The sequence below is a fragment of the Gopherus evgoodei genome, unplaced genomic scaffold (assembly GCF_007399415.2).
Source record: "Gopherus evgoodei ecotype Sinaloan lineage unplaced genomic scaffold, rGopEvg1_v1.p scaffold_35_arrow_ctg1, whole genome shotgun sequence".
Lineage (NCBI taxonomy): Eukaryota > Metazoa > Chordata > Testudines > Testudinidae > Gopherus > Gopherus evgoodei.
This window is the reverse complement of record NW_022060027.1, coordinates 4,035,183-4,047,699: the sequence shown is the minus strand read 5'-3', so window position 1 is coordinate 4,047,699 and position 12,517 is coordinate 4,035,183. Positions and strand designations below refer to the sequence as shown.

Sequence of the window (12,517 nt, the reverse complement as noted above, 5' to 3'; positions counted from 1 at the left end):
TGTTTCCAGACATTAACGGTGCAACATTACAAGGCCTTTTAACATAAGGTGTGTTTTTACGTATCATTTTCAACATGTTCAAGGGATATTCCAAAAGATTAGGCACATTGTACATTTTTTACAGTCTTTGGTATTAGCAACACATTAGTTACAAAAATCACCATTCGCAATAACAACAAATAATTGTAAGCTGACACTTGCAATATTTGTGTCACGCCACACCTTTGGCTTAATAGCATTGGGGTTTTGGCCTTTTAGGGTTACCCTGTAGCTTTCCTTTGCAAAATTACATTTTTTCCCCTTCTTGTCGTGTAGGATCAAACCCTGATTTCTCTTGCTTAACAGAATTCACTGGTTGATTGGGTGGGCTCTCTTTGCTAACAGCTATTAGCAAGTCTTTCTTCTCCCTGTCAGCCATGTAATTTCCATCAACACAGACACTAGCATTTAGATTCTCAACTGCTACCAATTTCAAGGCTGGACTCTGTCTTACAGAGATACCACACAAATCCGAAGAGTCTGAGGGTGAGAGTTCGCTTGCTCTCCTTAAGCATTCAGCCATAAAACTGTTCTGCTCTGAAACACCAGTAACCAAATCTGTCCTTAGACCCCGAAGCACAGACTGCTTACTTGAAGAATTAGCATGGAGACATTCCAGTTCCAACACCATTGTCTTCCCAACAAACTAGTCAAGCACAACGACTTGGTTATAGGGTTGTTCAATTTTCTTAACAGCTTTTAGGCCATCTGAGACCTTCTTAAAGCTACCCGCACTGGATCTTTCAAAAGGAAAGGCAGTGGATCCACTCACCACAGAACATTTCTGGCTGTTAGACTTTCTTGATTAAATCACTTTCGTACCCTTCATTTGCAGTAAACTGCTTGCACAGATTACCAGGAGGATTCCTTTCTTTAGTAAAACTAATTTTGTTTTTTCCCCCCACAGAAAATACATTCTGCCCCAGAAGTGCTGCAGTTCTGACGTTTGCCCACGAGAGGCCGCTCTGGTGCCAGAGCAGCCGGCAATGTGATCAGAGCCCGCTGTCCTAGCGCCTCAGCAGGCCCTGGTGGGAGGAGGCGGAACTGCATCACTTCGGGGGCAGAATGTATTTTCTGTGGGGGGAAAAATTCTCTGCCTGCCCCGTGCTGCAGAATCCCCCCAGGAGCAGAAGTTCATCACAACACCTGCCCGCAGAGTGGGGCACCCAGGGCTGCTGGGGGAATCACAGACTGGGGCTCAGGAGCTAGTGAGGTGACAGCGTTGAGTATGGGGATAGGGAAGGGGGCCTGCATGCATCTGACGAAGTGGGTATTCACCCACGAAAGGTCATGTTCCAAAACGTCTGTTAGTCTATAAGGTGCCACAGGACTCTTTGCTGCTTTTACAAGAACATATGGGGATGGGGGAGGATGTTGCAGAGACCCATTGGGATGGGGTTTGCAGGGAAAGGGGCTGATGTGCCTGACTGAATGGGAGAGGCTTGAGGTCAGCCAGAGTCTGCATGGGGGAGGCTTCCCAGCTCCCTAACAATCCCCCCCCCTCCAAAAAACCAAAAACCCTTCTCCCACTCACACTCAACACCTTCCAGGTTTTCTCCTAGGCTCCTTCTATCTCTCTCAGCTCCTCCATTACCTCTGACTCCCCCAAGCCTTTGCACTGCTTCTGACAGGCTCAGAAAATATAGTTCTGTTGTGTAACTTAAATGAATTACTCAATGTTCTGTATTAATATGCCTAGTGAGGAAATTGTCCAAAAAAAATGACCAGAATCTTTGTCAATTTTTTTGGTCTGTATTTTTACAGACACCTTGCTGACAGATATTTTGAAATAAATGACCAAAATAGTTGAAACTGGCATGATTATATTGTGTTATTTTGACAAATAAAATACGCAGAACTTTGCAGGATTTTCAGATATTGTGTATAGAATTTTTAATTTTTTGATGCAGAATTCCCCCAGGAGTAGGGATCCACAGGAAACCTGTGGGCTGCGGTCTTGATCTCCACCCCCTGGGGTCAATCCGGAGTCACCACTGAGCACTATAGGGGCAGGGCTGGGTTCTGATCTCAGTTCCCCTGGGGGGGTCAATCTAGAGTCGCTCCCGACTGCAACGGGGGCAGCGCCAAGTTCTGCTCTCAGTCCGCCATGGTCAATACAAGGAGGTTGAACTGAGTTTTGAGGGGAAAGTTCTGGGGTCAGCTCCTCTTGTCCCCCCCACTTCCCTGCCCCTTAACAATAAAGTTTCCCCAGATCCACACTTCCAGACACCCCGCTCGGCCCAGCGGCCAGCAGCCTGGAAAGGAGACGGCTTGTTAGGGTCAGATCCCAGAGTAACTGGATCCTACACCCTGGAATCAGATACACACCCTGGTCTCATACCCACCACCCCTGGGCACACACTCTGGCTGTCTCCGATACTCACCGAGGGTTAGGACAATGAGAGCAAATGCCATGGGGGGGCAGGAAGGGGAACCTCAGCGCTACCACCAGCACCACAGAACCCGCCTCTACCAAGCCCCAAATAAGGAACTCAGCTGGTGGCTCCAGCTACAGGAAGCCAATGAAGTCTCCTCTCTTCCTACATCCATCACACCTTCTCTCTAATCTGCAGGTGAAATCTAGTTCAGTCAAAGTAAGCAGAGGTCTCTGCAAAACCCAGGATACCCTGAGACCATCAGCATCAGCCTGTGAACCATTAATCCCCCTGACCCCTCCCTCCCTCATTCTGCCCCCCCAGCCTGTGTCCCATCACCCCCTCACCCCTCTCCTTTTCAGCCCCCTCAGGCCCTGTCCCCTCACCATCCTCAGATCCATCCGTCATTCTGCCTTCCCCAGCCTGTGTCCCATCACCCCCTCACCCCTCTCCTTTTCAGCCCCCTCAGGCTGTCCCCTCACCATCCTCAGGTCCATCCGTCATTCTGCCTTCCCCAGCCTGTGTCCCATCAACCCCCACTGCCTCTCTGTGACCAAGTGTCTGTGTGTGTGGGGGGGGTTCCTTGGTTTTTTCAGTGGGTTGCCTGCCGAGGCGGTGGGACTCAGTGTCCCCAGGTGTTACTGGTTTAATGAGGGGAGCGGAGAGGGAGTTTGTTGGTACAGAGGATCAGAGAGGGAACTTGGGACCCCGGCCAATGGCCTGGAGAATGGAGACCCCAGTGACTGGGGACCCGGAGACCCAGCTCAGGAGTCACAGCTGGTTCTGGCCAGTGGGAGGACAATGGGCTGCGAAGAGAGGACCCCGGTGACCTGACCAGCTGGTTCCAGCCAGAGGGGAACAGAGGACAGAAGGGGGGAGAGGAGCCCAGGCACCCCGTTTCCCTGCAGAGAAGACAATGGACGGGGGGGGCTTGGGGCCAGGGATATCAGATGCCCAGCTGGGAAGCAGGGGGGTCTCTGAGCTGCAGAGCGGGAGCAGGCAGAGCCCACCTGGATGCAGGGGGACTGGGATGTGCTGGGCTGGGGGAGGCCAGGCCTGAGGCCCTGAGAGTTTCCTGTGCTGGGTTCAAATGCTCAATAAACCCTCCTGTGTTACTCTGGCTGTGTCACTCCGGGCTAGAGAACAGGGTGGCATTATTCCCTCTGGGAGTGGAGGCCCCGGGGGTCCAGAGCAAGTGGACCCCAGAAAAGGGCTGTCACCCTGGAGGGGGTTCCCCCCAGGGACTGCACGGGATCAAGAGTGGTTACGACCTATGAGTCCATAACACCCTCCACCATTCTGCCCCCCCAGCACCTCCAGCCTGTCCCCCCCTCAGAGCCCCACCACTAGCCATGGCCACCATCTCCCATTGCTCCCCAAGGCAAGGGACCCCCAACTGCCCTCAATTTACATGGCTGCCCCCTCACCCCCTGCAGCCCTCGCAGGGCAGCCATGCTGCGCCCTGGCTCAGATGGCCAATGCCTCAGCCTGGTGGGGGAAATTAATCCTGCCCGTCTGGACTGCCTAGAGGTACAGTGAGAGGGGGAGGGGTGAATATGCTTTGGGGGATCATTATGGGGCACAGAATGTGGGGCAGGGGGGCTGTGGGGGGGGGAGACTGAGGACTTGGAGACAGAAAAGAAAATGGGGGACCGGGAGGCTGAGGAGGCTGGAGCTGAGGGAGGGTGAGGGGGGGGCACTGAGAGGGGAGGCTGCTGGGGGTAGAAGTGGCAGCCGAGGGGGCACTCGGGGCTGATGGCTCCCCCTCCCTCCTCTGACCCCCCAACAATCCTGCCCCTCGACTCTGACCTTCTGGGGAGAGCCTGTCTGCCCTCAAACTGCTGTGCCCCATCCCAGCCCCTCTGTCCTCAACCCCTCTCCCATTGCCCTCAACCTGCTTCCCTCAAACTCCCGGCTCCCTCCCTCCAGCTGCCCCCAAACGCCTGCCATGGGGGAGCCCAGAAGCACCAGCAATTAAATCTCTCTGCGCCCTGTTGTGTTCATGGAGACGCAGTAAAGGGCCCAAGGTGTGAACACGCCCCAGCCCTTGCCCCACACTGAACAGGGTTAAACACGGGCCAGGGGCAGGGTCCAGAGCCTGCAGCCTGCTCAGCCCCATGGCAAACCCCCCATTGACCCCTGGAACCGGCTGTTACAGACCCAGCAGAGCAGGAACCAGGGGAGCTGTGGCAGGTGCCGTGTGAAACAAGGGGTTTGTTCCAGCCCTGGCCCCGTTCGCTGGAGTGAGTCTCTAGCTGGAAAATCCCCTGGATTTGGAGGTCTCCCTGCTTGCCCCAGAGATGCTAGCGACTGTCTTGGGGGGTGCGGGGGCAGAGGAGCCAGTGGAGCTGAGCTGGCGCTGGCATCGCCACAGCTGCTGTTAAAGTCCGACTCTGATGGGTTCGGTCACAGAGACCCCCTTGGCACTCTTCCCTGATGCGCTGAAAGTACCTCTGAGCCCATTTTCCCTGCTAGCTTGGGACTTCAAAACCCTGCCTTGTTGAGCCAGACACGCTATATCTGCTGCAACACAGACCCAGGGTCTGGGCCATGCCCCCCAAACCTGCAGGCTTTAACTGAAAACCACTCAGCATGTTTCCTATCTCTCAGTAGAGATACAAACCCCAAATAAACTTGTTTTACTCTGTGTAAAGCTTATACAGGTTAAACTCATAAATTGTTCTCCCTCTATAACACTGATAAAGAGATATGAACAGCTGTTTGCTTCCCCAGGTGTTAATCCCTTACTCTGGGTTAATTAATAAACAAAAGTGATTTTATAAAATATAAAAAGGAGGATTTAAGCGGTTTCAAGTAATAACAGACAGAACAAAATAAGTTACCAAGCAAAATAAAACAAAACCCACAAGTCTAAGCCTAATACATTTAAGAAACTGATTACAGGTAAATCTCACCCTCAGAGATGTGCCAATAAGCTTCTTTCACAGACTAGACTCCTTCCTAGTCTGGGCCCAATCCTTTCCCCTGGTACAGTCCTGGTTAGCTCCAGCTCTGGTGGTAACTAGGGGATTCCTTGTGACTGGCAGCCCCCTTTGTTTGGTTCCACCCCCTTTTATAGCTTTGGCCCAAGGCAGGAATCCTTTGTCTCTCTCTGGGTTCCCACCCCTCCTTCTGAATGGAAAAGCACCAGATTAAAGATGGATTCCAGTATCAGGTGACATGGTCACATGTCCCTGTGAGACCTCATTCTTCATTACCCACAAGCTGGCCCCCAGGTCCACAAGGAGCCTTGCAGGTAAATAAACCATCTACAGCCAATTGTCCTAGTCAATGGGAGCCATCAAGACTCTAAACCACCATTAATGGCCCACACTTCACATAATTACAAGAGAACCTCAGAGTTAACTTCACATTTCTAGTTTTAGATACAAGAAAGATACAGTCATCCAAACAGGATGACCATACTCAGTAGATCATAAGATTTGTAATGATACCTTATAAGGGACCTTTTGCTTAAAGCATATTCCAGTTACATTATATTCACACTCATCAGCATATTTCCATAAACATAAGGAGTGCAACGTCACACATGGCATTGGGGGTTCAATCCTGGGGAACTGTTGTCAGGTCGAGCTGTTGGGGGGCAGGATTCTCCAAGGCAGGGGTGTTTGGGGGCAGGGAGGTTTGTGCCGGGGTCTCAGCACCCCATGGGGAAGTGGCTTGTCCCCAAGGCAGATTCTCTTCTCTGCACGGCTGGATCCAGGCTCCTAGGGGTGCAGAGAGTCAGTGAGTTAGAGGATCCCATGTTGCCCTGGGCCCAGCCCCTGCGGGGAGCAAGAGGCATAGAAGGTGGGGCCACCTCACCTAGGGTGTCCCCCTTGGGCGGCTGTAATAGGCCTCAGCCAGGATCAGCCCCAGGACGAGCAGGACCCCGGCACACAGCCCCAGGCGGGCAATGTTGGTGTTGGTGAAATCCAGGGGGGCTGCTGTAGGGGGAAAGGAAGAGTCACTGGGCCACTTGGACAGGGAGATCAGCAGCTGGCACTGCCCTGGGAGCGGAGCCCCCAACTCCCCATCTGGCAGGTCCAGCCCAGCCCCCATCTGGGGGTCTCCCAGGTGCCATGGCTCTGGGGCCTCCCCAGGGCCAGGCCACTAAGGGGAGACCATGTCCTGCTGCCTCAGATTCCCCAGTGAAGGGGGCTCCCAGGTGGATGAACTACCCCTGAGACACCCAGCACCCCAGGACTGGGGCAGGGGATGGGGACAATCAGAGCCTCAGGGTCTTAGCCCCCCAGAACAGAGAACCACCCCAGCTCCCCGTTCCCATTGGACCCCACTGTCCATCCCCACAGGTGCCTCTGTCCCGGCCTGTCCGCTGTGCAGTGAGCCCCGCCCCGGGGTTACTCGGCTGCTGGCAAACACAGCCAGGCAGTGCGTGCGGTGGGAGGCTGGTATCTCACCCGCTGCCCCCCAGACTCAGGCGATGCCCAGGCCCTAGGGAGCAGCCAGAGGCAGCAGAACATCTATTGGGGACAAGGTCAGGGGTCCCCATAGACCCCCAATGGGGGGAGGGGAAGCAAGAACCAAGGGAATTCTGGGTAATGCTCACTCCTATGGCCAGGGGGTGTCATGTGGCCCAAGAAGGGGGGTTATTGCCCCAGGACTCTGGCACCCAGCTGGGCCCAATTTCACAGGCCAACCCCCCAGACCCTGCCCCTCCCCTGGGATACTCCAGCAAATTCCAGGCAGTGCCTTGCAGAGCAGGAGGCATCGGGGGAGCTGAGGGTCTGGGGCTGCCCCTCCCCCTGATGTCTGGGCCCCACCCACCCCTGGGCACCACGACCTGTTTCCACAGCAATTGCCCTCCCCCTTGGGGCCCAACTTCTCTATGGGTCCTAAGAACGGAAGCAACCCAGCGAGCATCCCCCTGGGAAAAGCCCCCTTCTCTGCAGCTCTCTCTGGGGGCAGAGAACCCCCCTTCCTCTGCCCCAAACCTCCAGTGGCTGCTGCTCCCCTTGGATGGGGAACCCCTCAGTGACTCTGTCCCTGCTCCATGGCTGGGTGTCCTCTTTGCTGGGCCCAGGGCTCAGGGTAGAGCCTGGCTCTGAGCGTCCCATCAGTGCAGAGACCCCCAAGGACCCGATTGGCTGTGGGGATGGGAACAGGGACGCCGAGCCGAGCTCCTCACCTTCTACCGCCAGCTCCACGGGGTCACTGGGCTGCGAGGAGACGAAGGGCTCTGACCGGGGCCGGTAGCTGCAGCTGTAGTTCCCTTCCTGCTGCCGGCCCACGGTGGGGATGTGGAACTCGGCCCCGGCCCCAGCAGGGTCCATGTGTTGCTGCGGGTTCAGGTCTCCAGCCTTGTGCAGGAAGAACCTCACGTCCCGGCGCTGCCCCTGACACCGGATGGTGACGTCTGCCCCTGGGGCGGTGACCCCAGTGAGGCTCAGAGAGATGGAGGGTCTGGGTAATCCAGGATCTGCGCACAGGAGACAGGCTGTGAGAGCCAGACCCAGGAACCCACCCAGCCCTGTCCTCCCCGGCCGGCTGCAGCCATGGACAGATCCTGGGGTCCCGGGGGCAGAGATTCTCTCTCAGATCCCAGAGTTCCCCCCACCCAGAATCCTGGCCTGTGAGCTGGGCTCCCAGCCCCACAGACACCGAGCTGTGGCTCCGTAGTTCTTGGGTCCTCATATGCCGTGTGTGGCCCTTGCCTTGTTCACTGTGTCTGGCCTGCCCTGGACACAGAGTGGTGCCTGGCACCGCAGGGCCGGAGCTCCACCCAGGAAGGGAGTCAGCCCCTGGGAGGCAAGTAGGGGTCATTATTCCCATTCTACACAGGGGAAACTGAGGCACAGGCATGTCCACTTTCCTTAGTGAGCTCCTAGGGGCAGGGACTGTCTCTTCACTCTGTGTTTATGCAGCGCCTGGCACAACGGGGCCCTGATCATGGCGGGGGCCCTACATGCTCCCCCAACACAAGGGATCCAGCGCTACTGAGGCCAGCATTTGCAGAGGTCTCTGCTAACTGTGGGTGTCTCAGTTTGTGGGTGCTTGGCCTGAGATCCCCCAAGATTGAGCCCCCCTCCCACAAGTAAGGACACTTTTGAAAACCGCAATGTGCTCCCATCACACAGGGTCTGTGGCCATGCCAGGAGCTGGACCAGATCTCCTGGGTCCCAGCCCAGTACCATGTCCACCAAGCCACCGCTCCTCCTGCAGCCCCTGCCTCATTCAGGCCAGGCAGGGGCACTGCCTGGGGCAGGGCCTGGAGAACAGAGCGGATGGGATCATGGGATTATATAGTGACTCATGGTTCCTACGCACAAGGGGCAGCGTTAAAGTAGCCTTCCCGCCCTGAGACTCCAGGGGCTGCTGCTCCCCCCTGGCTGGGTACCCCCCCAGTGACTCCATCCCCGCTCCACAGCCGGGCGTCCCCTCTGCAGGGTCAGGGCTCAGGGCAGAGCCTTGCTCTGAGCATCCCATTGGCACCAAGCTCCCGTGAGGGTCTGGCTGGGGGGCGGAGGGGCGGAGGCTGGGAACGGGGACACCGAGCCGGGCCCCTCACCTCTCACCACTAGCTCCATGGGGTCGCTGGGGTATGACATGTTGAACGGCTCCAATCTGCTGTGATAGGAGCAGCTGTAGTTCCCGCCGTCCTCCCGGCTCACGTTGCTGATGGGAAACACAGCCCCAAACCCGTCCGAATCCACAGTTTGGACATGGCGTCCCTCTTTATTCAGCACGAACCGCACGCCCTGGCGCTGCCCCCGACACCAGACACTCACAGCTCCCCTCAGGGAGACCCCACTACTGGGGCTCAGCAGGGAGATGCTGGGTTTGGGGTAGCTGGGCTCTGCAGTGGGAAGCAGACAGGCCGTGAGACACAGGCTCCGTCACTCACTCCTGGGGACCATCCTCAAACATGACCTCAGTGGTGGGTCAGACCCAGCGGCCCTGGGGACGGACTCCTGGATGCCTTTCCACAGGGGCCAGAGTTTCCCCTCAGCCCTGGGCTCACAGCATGAGACACGGAGCAACCCCAGCCTCTGGGGGCCCAGAGATCTGCTCCCCGGCAGGTGACAGGCCAGGCCAGTCTCCAGGGTCATTCACTCCTGGCTTCTCTGCTGGGAGAGCTGGGAGCCAGGACTCCTGGGTTCTGTCCCCGGCTCTGGGAGGGGAGGGGGGTCTAGTGGGTGAAAGCAGGCGGGGATGGGGGCCAGGACTCTTGGGTTCTGTGCACAGCACCACCACCGAATCGTAGGGGACTGTGCAAGTCTGTACTATACACTGAGGTTTATAACCTTCACCCTGTAACTGATGTGTTACCTGGGAAAGATCCCCCCTGCTCTGCAGCTCCCCCAGGGGGTAGAGATCCCTCCCTCCTCTACCCCAAATCTCCAGTTGCTGCTGCTCCCCCCTGGCTGGGGAACCCCCCAGTGACTCCGTCCCTGCTCTCCAGCCAGGCGTTCCCTCTGCTGGGCCCAGGGCTCAGGGCAAAGCCTGGCTCTGAGCGTCCCATCGGTGCAGACCCCCAGAGGATCTGGCTGGGTGTGGGGCTGGGAGCCGGGATGCTGAGCCGGGCCCCTCACCTGCTACAATGATCGCGACGGGGTCAGTGGGATAGAACCAGTGATTCTGCTCTGTGGTATTTACAAGCGTAATTCCCAGTGCATCCGCTGCAGCTCTGCCATCTGACCCGGGGTTGGAAACAGAGTCTGTGACTGGCAGGACTCGCGAAAGACCCACCTTTCACCAGGCTTGGGGGAGGAGGGGGCTATAAGTGCAGGGGATGAGCTATTGGGGGTGGATCTGGGGGTGGGGGCGGATCTGGGGGGCTCTCCCCCATGGCTGCACTGACCGTGAACATTTCAGTTACCCCGAGGGGATCTAGAGCCCACGGAAGGGCCCTGTTAGCGTTTGTATGAGCTGAAATAAATCCACATGCCGTCCCCAACCCCGATCCTCACAGCTGGGAGTGGGGGGCAGGACACTGAACCAGGGGATGGTTCCCATCTGCTTTGTCAGACCCAGGGAGCCACATTTGGCTCCTAGTAACTCCATGGGGCGGAGGCAGAGAAGAACGGGGCCGGGCCTGAGCTCACAGGCGGACTTTGGGTTGAGTTTTGGGGAAGGTTCAGGGCTCAGTTCCTGTTTTCCCCACCCGATGCATCCCCTCCCCCACCCTTGAGATTATCATCCTCCCCACAGACTGATACTCACCTCCCCACACCCCGCTGTGCCTGGCCAGCCAGCAGCCTGGAGAGGAGACAGCATGTTAGTGACCAAATCCCAGAGGGACTGGATCCTACACCCTGGTCTCAGATCCCCGCGTATGGGCACATACCCTGGTCTCAGATCCCCCCTCCCATAGGCACACGCCCTGGCTTTATCCGATACTCACCGAGGAGGAGGACGGTGAGAGCAGATGCCATGATGGGGCAGTGGGTGCCCCTCAGCGCTGCCACCAACACCCCGGTGCTGAGCTCCACCCAGCCTGAGGCCCGAGTGCGAGGGGAATGAGGAACTGCGCCAGGGGCTGCAGCCCCAGGAAGCCCGTGATGCGCTCGGCCCCTTTCTTCCCCATCAGATGGTTTCTCTGCAATCTCCAGCCCAAAGCTACTGTGGTCAGAGCAAAGCCAGCTCCCTGCAACGCCCAGCAAACCACATCCCCTCCCGAAGCTGCCCAGCCCCCAGCCCCTCATCGTCTCCCAGCTGCACATAGGAGCTGCCCAGTCCGGGGACAGGGCAATCTCAGGAGGCATCACAAGGTGCTCAGGCTCAGGCTGCCCTGACCTTTTCCAACAGGCTTTTCTAGCCTTAACAATCCTACCCCCCCTCCCACACCTCACCAGGTCACGAGTCGCTGGGGTGTCCATTCTCCAGGCCAGTGGCTGGGGTCCCAAGTTCCCTCGCTGGTCCTCTGTCACAACAAACTCCCTCTCCCCTCACCTCGTTAAACCAGAAACACCCAGGGAAACCGAGTCCCACCCCCTTTGCATGCAAACCATTGAAAAAACCAAGAGAACCCCCAAGTTCGTCACACAGGGTGGGTCAGGATGTTATTCTCTGTGTTCTGGGTCTCCCACCCCTCTCCTCTCTCCCCCTGCTCTCCCCCCCCATTGCCAGATTGGTGGAGCAGGGCGGAAGGACACTTACCAGGACATCACACACTCGCCCTCCTGCCCCCCAGCACACTGGGGTGGGGCAGGATCACTAGCTCCATGGTGCAGCAAGGGAAACTGAGTCACAGAGCAGGTGCACACCCAAGAGGGTGCAGAGATGCCTCATCCCAAAGTGACACAGAGACTGCACCGCACATCAACGTTCTCCCCCAACAGGATGTGGCCTGCACCAAGGAGCATCTGCCCCTCCCCTCCACTTGCCTGCCCCCTCCTTTATGACGTACAGACTGTGGCTGCAGCCTCCAACTCCCTATGGGGAGAGAGAGAGAGATAGTAACAGAACCCAGGAGTCCTGGCTCCCAGCCCCCCGCCCTCCCCCAACACACTAGACCCCAGGTTGGGGCAGGTAGATCGGGGGTGGGGAGCGGAGCTGGGGTCTCAGCTGCTCTGTCTCGGGGCTGGTCCTTTCCCTGCAGAGACACAAAGCAGAATGGTCCATGAGTCGATCCCATGTACCAGCCCTGCCCCTCAGCCCTCTAGGGCAGCTGGGATGGGGGACCCGGGGGACCCCCACCCCCTCCAGCTGCTGAGCCTGGCTCCCTGCAGCACGGTGCCCCTGATAGAGCCCCGCCACCCCTGCAGCACAGCGCCCCCTAGTGCTGCCCTGACGCATTGGGGCCAGCCCTGATTGCAGGGAGAGCGCCCCCTACAGAGCCCCCTGCCCCACTCCCTGGGTTTCCTTCCCTGTCTCCCATCCAAACCGTGACCCCTTCCCAGCCCAGCTTAGCAGTGGGTTTAACCCTTCCCTCGCTGGGCGGGGCACTCACCTCCTCGGGTTCGTCTGTAGCAGAGGAAGGCCAGGAGGAGGAGGAAGAGGCCAGCGGCTGCCGTGCTCACCCCGGAGATGATGGGGCTGCTCAGAACTCGTGCGGTTCCGATCCCCCTGGGAAGCAGCAACAGGCCGTGAGCGGCTGGTTCGTTACCTGCTGCCCCAGGCCCTCCCGCTTGAGGACTCAG

The 12,517-nt window shown here is 57.7% G+C and overlaps 1 protein-coding gene across 1 annotated transcript in view; it reads right to left on the bottom strand.

The window, feature by feature from the left end:
• Window positions 1-11,509, bottom strand: part of LOC115641681 (immunoglobulin superfamily member 1-like) — a 162,763-nt gene extending 151,254 nt beyond the window's left edge. Inside the window, exons 1-4 of the mRNA XM_030545011.1 lie at window positions 10,780-11,509; window positions 10,599-10,634; window positions 9,968-10,069; window positions 8,944-9,231 (exon numbers count right to left, since the gene is read on the bottom strand). Coding sequence (XP_030400871.1) covers window positions 8,944-9,231; window positions 9,968-10,069; window positions 10,599-10,634; window positions 10,780-11,254 — 901 coding nt within the window. The 5' untranslated portion in view covers window positions 11,255-11,509. The remainder of the gene's footprint in view (window positions 1-8,943; window positions 9,232-9,967; window positions 10,070-10,598; window positions 10,635-10,779) is intronic.
• Between the last annotated feature and the right edge of the window lie 1,008 nt (window positions 11,510-12,517).